The 19,342-nt window shown below is 40.9% G+C and overlaps 3 protein-coding genes across 6 annotated transcripts in view; all 3 read left to right on the top strand.

The window, feature by feature from the left end:
* Nucleotides 1-3,436, top strand: part of TCTN2 (tectonic family member 2) — a 10,350-nt gene extending 6,914 nt beyond the window's left edge. The window contains exons 15-19 of the mRNA XM_031592662.2: nucleotides 2-158; nucleotides 592-717; nucleotides 1,060-1,148; nucleotides 1,405-1,547; nucleotides 3,373-3,436. Coding sequence (XP_031448522.2) covers nucleotides 2-158; nucleotides 592-717; nucleotides 1,060-1,148; nucleotides 1,405-1,520 — 488 coding nt within the window. The 3' untranslated portion in view covers nucleotides 1,521-1,547; nucleotides 3,373-3,436. The remainder of the gene's footprint in view (nucleotide 1; nucleotides 159-591; nucleotides 718-1,059; nucleotides 1,149-1,404; nucleotides 1,548-3,372) is intronic.
* Nucleotides 1,817-16,742, top strand: ATP6V0A2 (ATPase H+ transporting V0 subunit a2). The gene is made up of 20 exons (XM_031592660.2): nucleotides 1,817-2,045; nucleotides 3,373-3,451; nucleotides 4,744-4,841; nucleotides 5,632-5,769; nucleotides 6,059-6,159; nucleotides 6,884-7,010; nucleotides 7,772-7,854; nucleotides 8,195-8,288; nucleotides 8,596-8,808; nucleotides 9,283-9,433; nucleotides 10,079-10,218; nucleotides 11,152-11,309; nucleotides 11,815-11,905; nucleotides 12,207-12,325; nucleotides 12,748-12,958; nucleotides 13,480-13,599; nucleotides 13,842-13,961; nucleotides 15,121-15,238; nucleotides 15,490-15,661; nucleotides 16,498-16,742. Exons 1-20 carry the CDS (start codon nucleotides 1,929-1,931, stop codon nucleotides 16,598-16,600), a joined length of 2,553 nt encoding a protein of 850 aa, XP_031448520.2. The 5' UTR covers nucleotides 1,817-1,928; the 3' UTR covers nucleotides 16,601-16,742.
* A 363-nt stretch (nucleotides 16,743-17,105) lies between these two features.
* The window catches only part of DNAH10 (dynein axonemal heavy chain 10), a 53,609-nt gene continuing 51,372 nt past the window's right edge, over nucleotides 17,106-19,342 (top strand). For 3 of the 4 annotated variants that reach the window (XM_031592657.2, XM_031592659.2, XM_031592658.2), the window contains exons 1-2: nucleotides 17,106-17,427; nucleotides 19,183-19,319. In XM_031592657.2, the coding sequence (XP_031448517.2) occupies nucleotides 17,199-17,427; nucleotides 19,183-19,319 (366 nt within the window). In that variant the 5' untranslated portion in view covers nucleotides 17,106-17,198. Of the gene's footprint in view, nucleotides 17,433-17,733; nucleotides 17,822-19,182; nucleotides 19,320-19,342 lie in introns of all 4 variants that reach the window. The other variant, XM_090120905.1, reaches the window with a different exon arrangement.

The following is a 19,342-nucleotide window of genomic DNA, read 5'->3' on the forward strand; positions in this document are numbered from 1 at the left end:
GGCCTCGATCCGTCTAATCCAAGTATCAGTGCAAGCCCTGCAGATCTGACAGGTGTTTGCCCAGATGTTCCTGCCAGTCTGAACATTCGCATCATTTTTGCAGCTGTGGGTGCAGTGCAGGGGATTCCCAGGGAAGAGATACTCTCCATGCAGATCAGGTGGAGCAGTGCTGTGTCTTTGATAAAGAAATGTTTCATTTTTGAGACTTGCATCTGACAAACACGGATGTTACTTATAGTATGTGCCTTTTACTTGCACTTGGAACCCAAGTTCCTTTGGTTGCAATGAGAAGCTGAAATTTAGATTTGCATCTTTCCTGAAATTAGAAAACAGCAAAAAAGCTGTGGTAAATGATTCATTCTTTCCTGAACCGGGGAGGTTTCATACAGCAAATACTTCTTTTTCCTTTTACCTTTTTTTCCCCAGTCAATCCAAAGCAAATAAATAGGATTGTGTTCAGTCTGCCCCATTTCCACGGTGGTGAAGATCTAGAGATCATCAGCCTCCTCCTAAATACTCCTTTTGTGGCTTTGTTTAAGCTTTACATTTCCACATGCAGCCCTCTAGTAACACTTACACATGTGCTTCCAGTTACTCAACAGTCACATGGCAGTTCCAGTGTGGCCTCACCTGTGAAAACACTGCCAGCCTGCTTCCCATCACTGCTGCTGTTCAGTTCATCCGAGTGCCGGCTCGGCCACCGGTTCCCAAGACCAGGTAACTTTTGTGAGATCTTTGACCCTTGATGTTGAGTTAAGCAGATAAATGTAATTCACGCTGATCAAAGGGTTATTGTGATTTGCTGGAGTGCAGAGCAAGAAGGCCTGGGCCTCGCACTCACTGAGTCACGGTTCTGCTGGAGGGAATTCCCTCGGAAGCAGGCAGTTCATCAAGGCCTGTAAATTACCTTGCAAAAGTAAAAAGGCTTCTGCACTCATCAGAGGAAAAGTGTATAGGAGAACAATTTTTATTTTTCCTCCTCTAAACCGGGCACCTTCTCACCTTTTCTTCTACTTATTCTGGTGGTACTGTAGTTTAATAAGCACTTCTTTTCCACAGGTTTCAGATTAATTACACAGAATTTGACTGTGATCGAAATGACGTGTGCTGGCCACAGCTGTTCTATCCACTGACACGGTTCTACACAGGTAAAAACAGCAACGTGGAACGCCACAGACTGCCTGTATTTCTTTGTAACATCATGAAATGTGGCCAATTTCTGTGGAATGGTCAGTTGTAGTAGGAAATCACAACTCAGAAATGGTCTGGAAGCGGGCTTTGCTTTCTTGGTAATGCATTCATTTCTTACTTAGACAGCAGAAGAAACTTCTGTCTTTTGGGTTGATGTCGAGACTGAAATGCAGCTCTCGTGCTCATGCTCCTTTTTGTCCTTTTCCCTTGCAGGAGAGCCATACTCACGGCGTCTGGCTGCAGGCCTGGCACTGGCCTTCCTGGCAGTCCTGGCAGCAGTGCTGGGGAGCCCGTGCTTTTCTCAAGTGTGGGAGAATTTCTCAGTTTAAAAACCTTGATGTCGAAAGAACCACTCTGTAAATATTTCAAGTATTTTTATTTCTTTTCGTAAAAAAAAAAAAACCACCAACAAAAAAAAACAGAAAAATTTTATTTCACAACGAGCAAAGGTGCACAGAAAACGACTGATATTATTAAAAAGGGAGGAAAAACAACCCAACGCATCAGGTGCTCGACTGCAGGCGGTGTGGGCGGGCAGCCTGGGGCGGGGTAATGCTGGGCTGAGGGCTGGGCTGAGGGCTGGCCGCTCCCCCGGCGCCGGTTGGCCGCTCCGCCTCCCGGAAGCCGCAGCCGGCGGGCGGAGCGCTGCGCTGCGCTATGGCGGCCGGGCCGGGAGCCGCCGTCCTGCCCGCTGCGCGCCGGCCGCGCTGAGCCGAGCCGCTCCGTCCCGGGCCGCCATGGGCGCGTTGTTCCGCGGGGAGCCGATGTGCCTGGCGCAGCTCTTCCTACAGAGCGGCTCGGCGTACGAGTGCCTGAGCGAGGTGGGGGAGCGCGGCCTGGCCGAGTTCCGAGATGTGAGTAGGGGCGGCGGGGCGGGGGGCTGCGGGCTGAGCCGCTGCCTGAGCCGCGCGTCGCCGTCGTGCGGCAGCGGGCTGAGCTCCGGTCGCGAGCTGGCAGGGGCCCGCGGGGTCGTTCTTCAGCCCCACCTCCCTGCGCAGCCCCTGCCGATGCCCGACCGCTCTCTGGGAGAAGCGCTTCCCCTCGTACCCACCTGAACCGGCCTGCCGCTGTTCGCTCCTATCGGGGGTTGCACAGAGCCGGCCCGCTTCCCACAGCCGCCCCCCGTAGCGCTGTGCCTCCTCAGCTCCGCTGTCCTTCTCTCAACTCGCTCCCCGGCCCCGATGTCTGTTAGCGAGGGGCCCAACGCTGAGCACAGCACTCAAGGTGCGGCCTCGCCAGCCCCAAGCACAGCAGGAAGGCCCCCTCCTGCTCCTGGCTGCATGGTTGCTGATACAAGCCGTGTTGCTGCTGGCCCTCTTGCCCACCTGGGCACAGTGCTGCCCCACAGTAGATGTGCCCACCCCCCAGTAGGCTGATAGAAACACCCGAGTGCTCTGAAAGCCTATTTCTGCGTTCTCACTGACTGTCAGGATGTGCCGTGTCTGCTCCCACAGGGCAGCTCGCCTTGGAGGAAGGCAGCTGCATGGCATAGAAAATGGGTTGGGTAATAATTAACTTAATTTCTGAGCTGTCTTATCATAATTATGTGATGCTTACTCGATGACAGAGACTTTGGAATTTCTTTTCAGAAATGCAGGCAACAATCTTTGTAAGGAAAACTTAAGTGAACAGCTAGTTAGCAAACATGGCAGTAGGAGGACGTGCATTCGTCAATATAGAGATGTCTAGAGATGCTGTTCCATCTAGTCCTGATTTGAAAGTTCAGTATGCAGCCAGAGGCATTACATACTCATGGGGAGTGCATGCAAATATCTATGAATGCTTACATTCCACATAGATTCTGTGAAACTCCATAGCAAAAAATCTGAGCAAACAAAAAAAAAAACAACAGAGAAGCTGTTTCTATCAAGGTTCATGCTTGTTAATTTGAAGTCTTTAAGCAGTGTTTTAAAATGGTAGGAATAAGGTTGGGAATGGTTTCTCTGGAAGATCTAGTTACTTAGTTCTTTGAGTAAAAAGAAGGAAGGATGTTGATTCAGTTCCAGTAAAGCCTTGCTGTTGAAAGACAAAACAACTTCTCCTTTAGTAGCTTCCCAGAGGAAAAGCACTTCCTAGAAAGAGTGCACTTGCAGCATTGGCTCCATGAAGTTTCACAGACAGCTGTGTTTTGTAGGGGTTGTTGTTTTCATGTTACCTAATGAGTGTTTCATCCTTCCTCAGCTCAACCCAAATGTAAGCGTGTTTCAAAGAAAATTTGTGAACGAAGTGAAGAAATGTGAAGAAATGGAAAGAATTCTTGGTGAGCTTTATTATCCTACCTGCCCTTTCTCACCTGAGGCATTATTTAAGCTTGCTTTGCTGGAGCAGAACTGCAGTGTTGATTTCAGCTGTAGCTTTTCTGTTTGATTTTTCCCAGTGTTGTACTGTCTGAATTTTGCAGGATTTTAGAAATTCTTGTATCCATGACAAAGCTCTGTGTGCGCTCATGTGCACTGTATCTGCAGATCTTCAGAGCCAGAGATGGCTTATTTGACTCCTGTACTGAAATGGGTCAGAACATACAACTCGAGTACATCTACAGCTGGAGGCTGCACAGCCTGTGGGCAATTCCAGTTGTTGTAGTTGTAGTGCTGTCTGCCTCTTACTTTTCTCAGCTTTAAGTTTTACTTACTGTACAACATGTATGTGTTAGATACTGCTGTTCTGTTTCTTCTTCTCTCTTTTTTGGCTAAGCTCAGAAGTGAAGTAGAGTTGCTGATTTGTTGCTGATGAATAGTTGAGACTGTTTCTGTACTGAATGGTTAAAATACTGCTGGGAAAACAGAAGCTTTGCTCTGGATATTCTCTTGACTATAAGATAAATCCTTTTTTTTTTTTTTTTGGTCACATTACACAGTCAGTACTGTTCAACTTCCAAGCACTCTCCAGATCATCTCAAGCTAATAATTGCTTTCACATGGCAGTCAATGCATAGAGGAAAGGCTGCAGAGCTTTACCAAGATGCTTTTCACTGCAGTGTATCCTGAGGAAAGGTTACTGTTGAAGGATCCTTTTATTGGAATGTGTTACTGGAATCATGTGCTGGTCATGCCATACATCCCAGCAGCTATCGTGGCAATCGCACTGCCCAGCATGAGCTGCATGTGTTGTTGGGTTACTTAAGCCTTTTTGTTTGAACACTGTATATTCCAAACATGAGTTGTTGAGCAGAATGTCAGTTTTTTTTGCAGATGGCATTAGAAAGCTGTACTCACAATAACAAAAACACACTGTGAAACATGAAAAGCTTCTTAAAAAATGCTGGTGATAGGAAAGCTTCAGTCAGACATCTCTGAGGATGGGTTCCTTCTGCAAGCTTCCAAGGGAAGTCTTGTGTTCCGAGCACATCGTCAGCGCCCTTCCTCTGCACAGGGCTCACCCTTTCCTTGTGTTCTTTTTGAAAACTCTGTGTATGGTTGCAGAAATAAAGGAGTAAAGTAGTTAAGGCCTGATGCTGCAGTGTGATTGGCACCCTCACAATGGCTGTGTAGTATTCTTGCAAGTGTATATGATATGCTTATATTTCTGATTCTGTTTCTCTTCTCGCCACAGGTTATTTAGTACAAGAAATTAAAAAGGCAGATATTCCTCTTCCCGAGGGAGATGTTGCACCTCCTGCCCCCTTGCTGAAACACATTTTAGAAATCCAGGTAACTTGTTCAAGCATCTGTTGCCAAAACTGTAGTACTGGATCTCAGAACTTTATTTCCAATTGGATCACTTTCAGTTTCATTTACATAGGGACCTGTTAGGAGCAGACTTTACTTCTCTTTATCTTTATCTGTCAGTGTTACTTTGAAGTCTGCTTTGAGGATGTTATATTGTCATAAAATTCCTGTGAAAGGCATAAAGCTAACTTAGAGGTTTGTAGTCACCTCTGTTTTGATGGATTGGTGCATTGCACTGTTGAGATAAATTGCTGTATGTAGGTGTAGTCCTTCAGTCTCATTTATTGCTTTGGGATTTATTCAGGACTCTTCCTGCATCCTTATTTTTCAGGGTGTGTGGGCGTTCTTTGTTCTTAGCCCAGGGCTCTGCTGTTTCCCATGTTGGTTTCTTAGTGACTACAGAGTGCTCTTTTCTCTGAATGCTTTTCCTGGTATTGTGCTGGAAGGAGAAGCTTGTAAAATGCAAATATACCTTTGAATGATGGTCTGTCAATAGAATAGGTAAATGTCTCACACTCTGTGCTATTCCAAATTCTAATTCCAAGTGTGCCTTAGTTCAGAAATAAATTAGAGTCACAACAGCAGACTTAATGGATTCTGGTGGTGAATCAGGCATACTCAATATGAAGCAATCGTTGGCAGACTGAGTAATAGCATTTATTGCACTTATGAATTTGAAAAACTATAATTCAGCCAAATTAACATGTACTTCAGATTAATCCTCCCCCAGTTTCCAAACCTGATTCTGTGTCACTTTTATTTTGTGTAACAGGAACAGTTGCAGAAGCTGGAGACAGAATTGAGAGAAGTAAATAAAAACAAAGAGAAGCTGAGGAAAAACTTGATTGAACTCACAGAGTACACATGCATGTTGGATGTCACACAAACGTTTGTCAGGAGAACAGCTGAGGTAATCCTGCAGCATCTGAGTGTGTTGTGTGACAATCGTGTTGCATGCTGTTATTTTGATGTATAAATTGTTCTGAGAACAATTAGGTAACTTTTGCAAAAGTGACTGTTAGTTGCTGAGTGATTCGGTCAGGATTCCAAGATCTCCCCGTTGCCTGAATTGAACACAGGAAATCATTTTGTATTTTCACTGGAATAATTTAACTAACTTTTCTTCTTGAGAATAATAAATTAGTTGTTATGACTTTTTTTCCTGAGAGCTACAGCTGATCTTTCTTTTTGTTTTCTAGTATGAGTCCTGCTTACATATAAATTACGAAGAATTTCCATCTGTGGAAAATGAGCCATTTGCAGATTACAACTGTATGCACAGACTGGGTGCCAAGCTGGGGTAGGTATGCTTCAGTCCGTATCTGCCAGATTGCCATGAGGTGCTGCTTCAGAGCTGCTTCAAGAGCTGTTGTAAATAACAGGCTGCTTTCTCAAAAGGTAGGGTGTTGTGTGAGTCCAGTGATGTCAGATAAGCCATGCTATTTTAGGCAGGGTGAGTGGCACAATTGTACCTCTGAAACAAAACTGGATTCTTTGAAGAGATATGTTAGAGAAAACTGTCACAAAGCTCCCATACAACTAAGTATTGTGCTAAGGAAAAATCTCAACTTGCCCTGAATTGGTACTTCTACTGTTGAAACGTTTTTCAGGGATAAACACAGTGAGTCAATAGTAATGTAATATGTAACATTATTAATGGTATTTCCTACTTGCTTTTAAAGTGATGTATGGATACAACTCCCTGCAGTGTCTTTATGAAAGTAAAAAATGAGTGAAAAATCAAGAACCTTACCACCATAGATGAAGATGATGTCAAATATTCTATTTGTTTCCTTGGGCCTATAGTCAATCTGTTTTCTAAATAGAAATTGCCTCTTTATTTTATATACCAGTTAGTTCCTTAGTTCCTATAGAGAGTGATGCTTCCTTCTTTAGCGGTGACATGTTAAATTACTGTGGCTCCTGTTTTGTGATGTGATTTACTCCTGAAATTTTAGCTTTTCTTGGTTTTGTCTTATTTGACTTGATGTTGACCTCTTTATCAAACCTTTCTTTTTCTGTAGCTTTATATCTGGGTTGGTTCACCGAGCAAAAGTTGAAGCATTTGAAAAAATGCTGTGGAGAGCTTGTAAAGGATACACTATTCTGACATATGCAGAGCTGGATGAATGTCTGGAAGATCCAGATACAGTGAGTAATAAACACTATAAAGGAGTTTATTTTGTTTGTACTTTTCATAAGATTTAAAATAATTGCTGCTCAGCTGTGCTGTAAATGGAAACGATTTCCCAGTGCCTTTGGAGGCCTTGTGGCTGCCTCCTCTCTGCATCCTCTTCTTTGGGCTGGGCAAACCCAGTGACCCCAGCCACTCCTCATACATCTTACCTTTTGCTGTGGAGTAGCTGTGACTTTAATTGGTTGCTGTGACCAAAAAAAAAGGCACAAATGACTGCCTGGATATTTATTAACTAGGTCTGTACACGGTATTACATTTCAATGTCCCTTTTATTTGTTCATTCAGTAGTTAAGGAAAAAAAAAGTCTGGGATATTGTCTGTCTTCTATTAAAAAATATCTCTGAACTTATAAAATGCACTTTGTCCATCACCAGTAAAGGTTATCTAAGTTAAATGAAATTTTGCTTTGATTCTAATTTGTAACACTTCAAATTTCCAGAGTTTTTTCTAAATTGTAAGTCAGAGGTGATGAAATACAATCTGTTTTTAATTCCCTGAAAATTTTAGTTTTTTTAATGATCTACAAAAAAAAATATTCTTTTGAAGTATTGGCACACTTGAGTTTCATTTTTGATCTTAATTAAAACAGTGGAATGCTAGTGCTGCTGCTAACACTTTTTTCTGATTATACAGTAAAGAACAAATTTGAATAATGACAGTGCACTTGAGTTCTTGGTTGAAAACAAGCTTCATTAACTATTTTCTTTTCTTTAAGGGTGAAACCACAAAATGGTTTGTGTTTTTAGTGTCCTATTGGGGTGAGCAAATTGGCCAGAAAGTTAAGAAGATTTGTGACTGGTAAAAATGAATATATGTTGTTTCTTTATATCTGAATTCTTTTCTTGTTTATTTTTCCTCTCCTCCACTTCCTTAGAAATGTTGATTTTATGCAAGGCTTTGAATTTGATTTTTTTTTTCCATCCCCTCAGCTGCATCTAGCTTTAAAAATTCATAATGTACAAGTAAATGTGTGGATCACTTTATCTGCAGTCCTTACTAAGTATGGGCCAAACAGCGAGACTCGGCAGAATCTTGCCTATAGTTATTAGATGGCATGCTGCAGATTTGACTGGGACCTGATGTTGGCTGCATTTTGGTTTAGTTTGGTTATTCAGCACACATCTCTGTGTCTCTGTAGTTACCGCTGTCACGTGTATCCCTACCCAAATACTGTGGATGAGCGCGTGGCGGTTGTTGAAGGGCTGAGCGTTCGTATTCAGGATCTTCGTACGGTGAGTAAATTATAATGGTGTTTTCCCTCTGCACTAGTGGCAATAACTTAATGTATTGCAGTATTAAATATATTAATATGTTTCTGAAATACAGCTTTGGACCTGAACGTGATCATATGTAATGTTTGTGGTTTTGTGTTGCCCATATTTGTTAAACTTCAGAGTAATTCTGCTGCCTAAAACAGAAGGCAGTGCTCATTGTGGCATCTTGCAAATGTGGTTCATCTTTGGACAAATAGTCTGTGCTTTTACTGTAGTTAATGTAGCTGTTTCAATGAAATCTTCTCATTTTTCTGCTTGGACAAAGGTTCTGCATAAAACTGAGGATTACTTACGCCAAGTTCTGTGTAAGGCATCTGAATCCATCTATACGTGGGTTATCCAAGTAAAGAAGATGAAAGCCATTTATCACGTACTCAACCTGTGCAGCTTTGATGTCACAAACAAATGTTTGATTGCTGAGGTTTGGTGTCCAGTGGCTGATCTGCAGAACTTGCGCCATGCGTTGGAGGAAGGTTCAGTAAGTCCGCTGAATGCTCACTGCTGCTAAAGCTTCTGTCTTCTAACTATACAAATAGGGAAAGAAAATACTTATTTAAAACAGGATAAAAGTTGGGTGCAGGCAGGCCGGGTCTCAACATGCTCATATTAAACAATTTCTTTATAAACACAATCTTTATTTAGTGCTTTGAATAAGAACTACTTTACCGTTAAGTAGGAGCTTCTATGTTGGACCCGAGTACCTTATCTGAACCTCATCTGGTATTCCTTATAAAGTACAGACCAGAGCACTGTACATTAATTCATATTTTTAGAGCATCAGATTTTTTTATTTTTTTTTTAAGATGATGCAAAGGGTTGAATGTTAAATTTGGGCCTTATTTTAGTGATGTTTCAAGGCTGGTGAAACTACTGATAGAGAAAATGATTTCACTTTCATTAGATGAAGCATCAACTGAGTTTTCATGCATCTTTTCTTCCCCTCTGCAAATAGAGGAAGAGTGGAGCCACAATTTCTTCATTCATGAATACCATTCCAACAACACAACCTCCTCCAACTCTGATACGTACCAATAAATTCACCTCAGGGTTCCAGAATATTGTTGATGCTTATGGAGTTGGAAACTATGGGGAAGTGAATCCAGGTTGGTTCTCTGAAATCTGAACTGTATTGTCATTATTGCTCACCTTGTTGGTAAATTGTGTGTTTAAATGCCTTGCTAAGTGGGACACCAATGGGGGCAAAATGGGGGCAACCATACTGCTTATTATTATGTGTTGTAAATCTCCAGTAGTTCATCCAAAGTACAGATGGTGCTCCATTTGGTAAGTTGGGATTTGATTTTGATGTGTTCTTTCAGCATTAAAAATAGTGATAACAACTATATTTATATGCTTTACCTTAGATAAGAGCATGTATTTAGGGAAAAGAGGAAAACTGGTAATGGCTGTTGCTCTTGCTGAGATGTGAAGCTCATCACCTGGATAAAAGACAACAACCTAGCTTATACAGCCCAGTTAGTGTAATATCCTGTGTTTTGTAGCTTGACTCTTATAGCATCATGTGATGCTTTACAGAAGAATACTTATATATAAATTAAAGCAAGCTTTAAGTCGAGTTAAACTTATATTGTGTGGGAGATCTGTTAGCAACGGGTGAAATGTCCTTCAAACTTAAGACTAAACAAATTGTTTGGGAGGTTAAAAATAGTTGATTGCTTATGCATAATTCAGATACCACCATCATCTGTTGTGCTGTATGTCTGAAATGTATCATGTTGCCATTGCAGCTCTCTATACCATCATCACTTTTCCCTTCTTGTTTGCTGTTATGTTTGGAGACTTTGGGCACGGTCTGCTAATGTTCATCTTTGCACTCCTGACAATACTATATGAAAACCATCCTAGATTACGAAGATCACAGGATGAGGTAAGAGGAATTATAAACTTAAACCCCACCAGCAAGATAATTCCAATTAAATAGCTGCTGTGTTTCTGTTAAGTGCTATTTTTTGTGCATGTATTAGGCTTTTTTGTCTTAAGATTTTATGTGTTCAGTATTACCATACTCCTCAAGATTAATGCAGTGTCTTAAGCTCTTCTTTTTGAAAGGGCAGAAATTGCCAAGCTGGGAAGAAGGACTGGCAGCAAATAATGTTGGTGGGCTTGTCTTTCCTTCTGCTAAAGCTACTTAGTGGCATATGTTGTTTACAGAATGTGGTTACAGTCACTGACTGGAGGAGAAAATGTCTCTTCAAGTTCCATCTTCTTCTACTGTTTCTGAAAAAGAGTTGTAGCTTGAAATTCACAAGACTTAATTTTATTTAATCTTTTAATTATAGGGGCTTAGAAAGTAGGAACTCTTGCATATCTTATTAGAATTATATTTAATTAAGATTGATTGCAGGTGGCTTAACTTCTTGAGTTAAGTCTAGGGGAAGAAATGTGGCTTTAGAGGACCATTAGTTACTGTAGTGATGCCAGTGAGAGAAGTATCAGTTTGTGTCACTGCAGCTTGTGTGGGGACTCCAGATCTCTTCATTCACTTTAAACCAAAGTTGTCTCTCTGAATTTGCTCTCAGCTAGTTCTGTTTCCTAAATCATTTGGCATAAAGCTATAATGTGCAAAGGTAAATCTGCCATTAAGTGATTGTCCCTTGTAGATTACATATTTACATGCTTACAGAAAGATTGTTTTCCATTTTGATTGACCTCAAGTTTCTTCATATTATTTAATGACTGTTTGAAGCAATGTTTAGCTTTTAGAAGTTTTTACGTGGCCGGAAACGGGTTTCTCTTTGAAATGCATAGGTAACATGACTCCTCTTTTTTCTTTTTTTCTTTTTTAAATATATATTTGCAGATAATAAAAATGCTATTTGATGGCCGATACGTCATTCTATTGATGAGTTTGTTTTCTATATACACTGGTCTGATTTACAATGATTGTTTTTCAAAGTCGTTAAATATATTTGGTTCCGGCTGGAATGTTTCAGCAATGTTTGAACAGAATGTTTGGCGGTGAGTAGTCTGCCTCTGTTTGCTATCCATTAAAGCAAGAGTATTTCCTGCAGCAGGTTCACCCCTTGACCCTTTAGCAGTTCTCTTAATGTTACCCTCAAATGAAATGTAATGAAATCTAGCAAGACCTGGCTAGTGGACTGAGGGCTCAGTCTCTTCTACACTTAAAATAAAAATTGCAATAAATATTATTTAAAAACAAACAAACAAAAAAAAGCAAAAAGGGAAAAGAGAGGTTATAGGTAATCCTTCAAGTGGTTGTTAGTATTTTTTTATCTAAAAGCAAATTGTGAGCTTTTAAAACAAAACTTTGTTCCAGAGGAATGGGGAATAAAATCTAAAAATGTATCTTTCAAAGAAGATGTGAATTAAGGCCAAATAAAAGGTGCCCAGGTTGTTGTGTTTTTTTAACTAGCCAGACCGTTTTTACTTAAAAATTGTTTACTTAAAAACATGACTCTTTCATAGTCATGTCAGATCTGATTGTGGTTCTCTTTCACTGCAGTCTTGAGGATCTGAAGTCTCATCAGCTTTTAATGCTGGATCCAAATGTTACTGGTGTGTACAATGGAGCTTATCCCTTTGGAATTGATCCGGTTAGTTTTATTGTTTTCTGTTATCCGTTGTGATGATCAGTCATCTTTAAATTAGATTTTGGTATGTGTATTAGAAAGATAAACATACTTTGGGGGAAAAGAAAAAGCATTTCTGTTTTCTTTCTCCATTCAAAAAGAGATTCCCCTTAATGAATCAGAGATCGAACTATTTTCACACTTCAGATTTAGTTTGTGATCTCAGCTTGATGTATAATGCTGGTCTCTTAGTAGAGAAAGGATATTGCTTTATTCCTTCCATTACATTGCTCTGAAATGTATGTATCTTGTCATTTCCTCTCAGATTTGGAATTTGGCAAGCAACCGTCTCAGTTTTTTAAATTCTTTCAAGATGAAAATGTCTGTGATTCTTGGAGTGGTTCACATGACATTTGGAGTTGTATTGGGAGTATTTAACCACTTGTAAGTACAAGAAGTCATGATAACCATGATACTTTTTGCCAAGTCTATAATTATAACAGTTAACCTGGCAAGAGAAATGGGGACAGGTGTGTGTTCTGTTTTCTTTAACAAAACCCAGTATAATACAAATTGTCTTAAAAAAAAGGCAGTAATAGAGGTGGTCTTTCACAAAAGTTAGATAATGGATCAGTATTATGCCAAAAAGTTTTTCACTTTTTGCTAAATGCAAGTACATGCTTCACATGATATTGATTTCTTCTAAAATAGCACATTAAAATGTCACTGAGTATGAAGAAATCATTTTAGGTCCTAAATTCGGTACTGCTCTTTAAAATGACATTGTGACCGTGTTTGGGTCCCAAGTTTACCTTGACCTTACTTTGTAAAACTTATTTATCCCTTTTTTCTTCATTATCTTTTAGACATTTCAAGAAGAAGTACAATATTTATTTGGTTTTTCTTCCTGAACTTTTGTTCATGATGTGCATCTTTGGCTACCTTGTGTTCATGATTTTCTTTAAGTGGTTAGCATACTCTGCAGAGGACTCCACAACTGCTCCAAGCATTCTGATTCAGTTTATTAACATGTTCCTGTTCCCTGGTGGTGAAGCAGATGCCTTCTATACTGGACAGGTTAGTAGTTTTCTTACAAGCTTCTGAGGATCCTTTGTTCTCTGTGCAGTTATTACTTTACCAGTCATGAAAGACTGATAGCTGAGCTCTGCCTTCCCCTGGGGAAGGGAATGTCTCAGACTAAGGGGAAATTGAAGAAACATTACCATTAAAAATTTATTTTTATTCTTCACTTGTAAGATTGGTGACTTGTGGAAGTATATTTCTAGAATAAAAATTCCCAGTTTAGAGTTGAGATGAGAGAATAGTCACATTTTTATAGTTTTGCTGCTTGCTTATGTACTGTAAATAATCCTAGTACAGCGAGCTTCAGTAATGCCTTTGTCTAGAACTCAGTCCTGAAGATGCTGGGTGTCTGTAGTTCCATTTAAGAGGGGGATTAAGTGAATATTTAGGTATATTTTCAATTTGGTTTGCATATGCACTGAAATCAGTAGTATTTTTCTTAGACTTATTAAAGGAAGGCTTAATTTTGATTTTGTGATCTGGTCTAATGTTGTTTCTTTCCCACCTATGAACAGGTTGGTCTACAGAGATTTTTACTGTGTGTTGCTTTTCTGTCTGTTCCTGTAATGCTTTTTGGAAAACCACTTTATTTATATTGGTTGCACAGTGGAAGTCGAGGCATTAGAACATACAGGGTAAGTATTTAAGTATTGACATGTGTTTATACAGTTCTTCAGTATAGAAAATTCAGTTGGTGTCTTGCTTATAGATAATGTCTGTAATTAGTGCTTCTACAGAACCTGAATAGTACTTTGTTCCTCTAGTTCTCTGGTCCTTTTTGCCTTGGAGCATGTTATTTTCTGTGACTACATTAAACAGATTTAAAAAATTGGTACCAGGAGTCCACAAACAAACATAATGCATTTCAATTTTGCAGCGTGGCTACAAGCTAATTCGGAAAGAAAGTGAAGAAGAACTTTCTCTGCTGCAGCCTCATGATGTGGAGGAAGGAAGCAGTCATTCAGATAGTGGGCACAGAGAAGAGGATGGGGAGGAGGTAATTAATTTCTGATTAGTTTGTCCTTGAAAGGAAATTAGAAGTAGAAGATCAAGGAGATAAACATGGAAGCTTCCAAGAAAGAAAATCAGCAGAGCCTTTACAAAGACCTTAATGCCAGAATACAATTCATTTATTTTTATTCTTGGCGTTTTATCATTATTTCTTGGCTCATTCAGATTGCTACAGCAATGTACAATCTATCTGTAGTGAAGAATGTGAAGAATTGAGTGCTTTATTTGAATCAGACTGTAGTCTTTTCTTTAAATTGAAGGAGCAGGGTAAAGTCTTTTTTTTTTTTTTAATGGTTTTATAGTTTCTTAAGGTAAAAAGAAGGCTGGCTGTGCAGCTTCCTGTTAATTAATCCTGGCTTTTCACATAGATGAAAGTTTTTCATAGTTGAAAATTAGATCTTGTGACAAAGCTTCTTTCTAATGGGGCCAGAGGGAAACAAGTTGCATTCCTTGTCCTGGCTATTGCTGCTGTCTACTTTGGCCAGGTCATTAAATGTATTTACTATTTCTACTGATTTCATGTGAATTAAAAGCCAAACTGACTCAGATTCCCAGTCTGTATCCTATGCATAGTAGTAGCTTCACTGGGGGAGGAGAATTTTTGCTTGCTATATCTAAAAAATACAATAATTGTTTACTTAAATAATTTCTTGTAAATGTTGAAACTTATGGTGAGTTTAGTCTTAGTCTTCTTTGTTAGCAACAACCATATTTAGAGTTAACTCTATTAATACAGTTATTTCTCTGTGACTAGCATTATTGATAATTAACCCTGGTTGTAAAGATTCAAAATTGACATTGTAAATTTGTGACATCGGTAGAACAGAAATTTGAATGGTGTTTGTTTTTTACTGCCTTCCCTTTTCAAGAATTAGATCATATTATTTTGGAAAACAAATTTGCATACATTTTTATCTATCCACAAAGTAACTGGGGAAACTAACTGGAAAAATAGAACATCTGGTTGTCGTCGTTTTTCTCTGTAATGAATCTTAAACATAATAAGCTTTTTTTTCCCTTGATATGAAATCAGTGTATTACCCTGTGATGGATTTTTTTGTATACCAAGATTTGCAGATTGAATGTTTTTGTTTCACTTTGTGCTGTGTTGTTTAAATGGATACAAATGTGTTTTCGTATTTTAGTTTAATTTTGCAGATGTTTTTATGAATCAAGCCATTCATACCATTGAGTACTGTCTAGGATGTATTTCTAATACAGCCTCGTATTTGAGACTCTGGGCATTAAGTCTTGCACATGCACGTAAGTATTTCGTGTTGGTTTTGGTTGCTTTTTCATCTGTCCTGATTTTTAACCCTAGGCTGGCCTGCTGAAGTGATGATGCTATGAAAAAAAGAAAGTGGGATGGGGTGGAGAGTTTCCTGTAGTTCTCACATTCAGCAGATTCTGTAATCCTAGTTAAACCAGAATACAGGTTAGGTAGAGTGGCTCACTTGATGAATGTATGCTGTACCAACATGAATTATGAAAGTTTTTCTTTTTTTTTCCAATAGAGTTGTCAGAAGTTCTGTGGCAAATGGTGATGAGAGTGGGTCTTCGTGTGGACACAACCTATGGTGTCTTACTGCTAGTCCCTGTTCTAGCCTTTTTTGCTGCGCTAACAGTTTTTATTCTTTTGGTTATGGAGGGGCTTTCTGCTTTTCTCCATGCTATACGACTTCACTGGTAAGTTTTAACTGCTCATTTTTTAACTACTTCAGTGCATACTGGCTGCTGTAGAAGACTTGGGGTCAAAATATTTGGGACACTTAAATGAAAATTTTAACAGCCCAATCCTCTTTTAATTGATCGACTCTCATTGAATACATGGCTTATTAGTTTGAGTATTCTTCTTGGATATTTTCAGTGAACTCATATTTTATTGGCTTATGATCTATATTGACCTCTGCCACATTGAATTAATTATCATGCAAATTATGAATTAATACATTCGATTTACACTATCTTAGCTTTTCATACTGTAGAATATTAGTAGCTGTGATAAATATTAATTTCAGCCTAATTGTGTCACTAAATAGCTACACTAAATGCTCAACAGAACATTTATATTTGTGAGAAGAACTTTCATTCAAGCGAGACTGCCAACCTTTAAATATTTTAATCCTTCCTAGTCTTCACGTCATGAGCTTTGCACTTTGGTATGCAGAAACTTGATGATGTTTGCAGTGTAGGGGAAAAGACAGACGTATATACACATAATTTAGTTATTTGTCAGAGTTTTATTAGTGCAGAGCTTTATCATCGTGATACTGTAGATTTGCAAAACTAATACAAAAACATATTAGTGAGACAGAAATGAGAAATAAACTATAACAGCAGAATTTTTATTCTCTTGAGAAACACCGAATCTGCCTGTGTCTGTGGATGGGAGTTTGAACAGCTGCACAGAAAGTCTGAGTGCTGGGATTGGGATTGGTGGTGTTTGATCTCTTGTGTTGCAGGCTTCTCTCCTTTGACAGTTTTGGACTAATATCCACCTTGTGCTTTTTATCTTGTTTCAGGGTGGAATTTCAGTACAAATTCTATACCGGTGGAGGATACAAGTTTACGCCTTTCTCTTTTCAGCACATTTCTTTACATTTTAATAAAGATGATATAGCATAGCTTGGTTGCTCTTAGCAAAGTGTTTGGATTGTCTGTTTTTGTAGGACAAAGTGTTTCTCACTGACTGCCTTACACCACTGCCAAATAATTGTCATGTGTACCTCCCATAGAAATACACAGCAGAGCTGGAGCATCGGGGAAAGCATGTGGGTAGAAAGTATACAATTTCCTTAATAAACTAATATTGTCAATTAATTTTCTTAAAAATTGTTACCACGTGTTCTAAAATCAACGTGTTTCCTTTTGTTAAGATCACACTGAACATTAATTACTCCTCCTCTATCCATCTCATGTACTTGGGAACTCAGCAACGCACCAGAGGCAGTGTCAGTTTTCAGTATTTATCCCGGCGGGATCACAGAATACAAAGCATCGAACTGATTCCCTATAAAACCTCGTTTGCGCTGTTCCCCTCAGTTCCTGAGGCCGCTTTACCGCCCCGCGCCACACAGCCGCTCGTCCCGCTGCCCGCTCGAGGCGCTCGCGCGTGGCGACCGTTAGGCGGCGCTGCGAGGCGGCGGTCGGACGGGTGGCGGCCGTCGCTCCTCCCGGAGCTGTTACTGTGGCGACCGAGCGGCGTCCGTCGGTGGCTGCCGCCATGAGTCTGGGCGACGTGCGGGTGCGGTGGTTGCGGGATCGAGCGCTCGCTGCTTTGGGGTTGACCGACGCGACGCCTTTCGAGGAGCTGCTAAACCGCGACGGCGGCGAGGCTGGGCGGGCAGTGCTGCGCTTCTTCAACGGCGGTGCTGAGAGCGATGACGGTGTGGCGGCCGCGCTGCTGCTGCTACGGGCCGAGCGGCGCCCCCACGACGGCGGGGAGGCAGCGGGTGAGGCCGCCCTGCAGCCTGCGGGGCCCTCGATCCCTTGAAGCGCTTCTGTGGTCCTCTCACCGCGTTCCCCTTTTCTCCTCTCACGGGCTGCTCCTGTCCCATCTCCCAGCCCTGTTACTTTTCTCTTTACCCCTTTCTGCGTCCCCCTGTGCCTTGAGCTGTGTCCCATCTCCTTGTGCCCTGCTCACCTCTTCTACTTGCAGACCGTTTCTCCTCTCCAGCAGTCTTGGAGTGGTTTGCACCATCACCGTTCCGGGGTGGTTCTGTATTGCTTTCCTGATTTGTGTGTGTGTGTGTGTGCAGACACATGGGTTTGGACACGAGCAGGAGGAAGAAGGCTCTGATAATTCATTTTCTGAGCAGCTGGCTACCTCTATGGCATTGGAAGGAAGTAGGTGATATTAGGAGGAAGTTTTTCACACAGAGGGTGGTGAGGCACTGGAACAAGTTGCCAAAGGAGGTTGTGGATGCCCCATCCCTGGAGGCATTCATGACCAGGCTGAATGTGGCTCTGGGCAGCCTGGTCTGGTGATTGGTGACCCTGCACATAGCAGGGGGGTTGAAACTAGATGGTCTTTTCAATCTTTTCAATCCAGGCCATTCTGTGATACTATTATTTGAGCAGCCAAAGCATGCAGGTTTCAGGCCTTTCTGCTGCAGGGGTTTGGTGTGACTCCTCAACATGTCCCTCAGAGCAGATCCAGCAAAGCACTCGTAACATCAGCAGCTTCTAATGCCTGGAAAGCAGATCTGATTTTGTGAGTGGGGTCATGGTTAGAGGATTGCAGAAGCAAAGAGTCATGATCTGTTTTTTAATACCATTTTATACTATATTTTATTGAGGCAATAGGATAAGGCAACAGGGAAACTCCAGGGGAATTAAGGAATTATACTTGGAGAAGATGATGAGGCAGGGTCCCCAGCTGAAGTGCTTCTACACCAATGCACACAGCTTGGGAAACAAACAAGAGGAGCTAGAAGCCACCATGCTGCTAGAAAATCACCATGTAGTTGCAGTCAGAAGCCTGCTAGGTTAATTCCCATGACTGGAATCTGGCAGTTGATGGCTATGAGTTGTGCAGAAGAGAAAGGCAAGGAAGGGTGGAAGGTGGTGTTGCTCTACATCAAGAAACGAATAGAGTGTGAAGAACTTTCCCTGAAGAATGGCCATGAGCAAATGGAAAGCACGTGGGTGAGAGTTAAAGACCGAGGCAACAAAGGGAACCTTGTAGTTGATGTCTACTGCAGGCTGCCTGATCAAGTGGAGCCTCTTGATGAAACCTGCTCCTTCAGGAGGCATTGTGATTGCAGGCTGTTATCCTACTGGGGGACTTCAACCACCCTGACATCTGCTGCAAAAGTAGCACAGCGAGCTGTAGGTGATCCACGAGACTTTTTTAGCCAAGTAATAGACAGCCCCACCAGGAGAGATGCAGTACTGGACCTGTTGCCTACCAGCACAAGCAAACTGATTGGTGACATCAGGATTGAAGGCTGCCTGGGCTGTAGCCCAGTGCGTTCTATTTGAAGTCCAGTTATATGTAGGATGTAATATGGTTTCTTTTGCTGTTAGGATTCAGTCCTAATATGGGCAATAGTGCTGTCCTATGGGGGAAATATGCAGATGGTTGGTTGTTGAAATGTGGTGATGAAGAAGGAAGAAAATGCTCAATTAAGTAGATTTAAAAGGAAATTGGAAGGATCTATCTTGTGTGCTTAGAATACCTGTTCCTTTGTGTTATTTTTTCTTAGACATGATTCAGAAAAGCAAAACATCCGATCTGGAATCTTCAGACGATAGAAGTATTTCAGGTCATGAGTCAGCTCTCCCTAGTGAGTCTGCATCAGGTGAAGTAGAGCAAAGACTTGCAACGGAACACGGTACACAGGTGTGTTGTATTTCATTCTGATC

This window comes from Phasianus colchicus, chromosome 18 (genome assembly GCF_987193195.1).
Source record: "Phasianus colchicus chromosome 18, bPhaCol1.hap1.1, whole genome shotgun sequence".
Classification (NCBI taxonomy): domain Eukaryota; kingdom Metazoa; phylum Chordata; class Aves; order Galliformes; family Phasianidae; genus Phasianus; species Phasianus colchicus.

What these genes read in the sequence shown, in the direction of transcription:
- ATP6V0A2 (XM_031592660.2), top strand. Translation starts at nt 1,929, where the DNA reads ATGGGCGCGTTGTTCCGCGGGGAGCCGATGTGCCTGGCGCAGCTCTTC. An exon ending in CTATGGGGAAGTGAATCCAG is followed by an intron (nt 9,434 to 10,078) that starts GTTGGTTCTCTG and finishes TTGCCATTGCAG; the next exon opens with CTCTCTATACCATCATCACT. An exon ending in GAGAAGAGGATGGGGAGGAG is followed by an intron (nt 13,962 to 15,120) that starts GTAATTAATTTC and finishes TTCGTATTTTAG; the next exon opens with TTTAATTTTGCAGATGTTTT.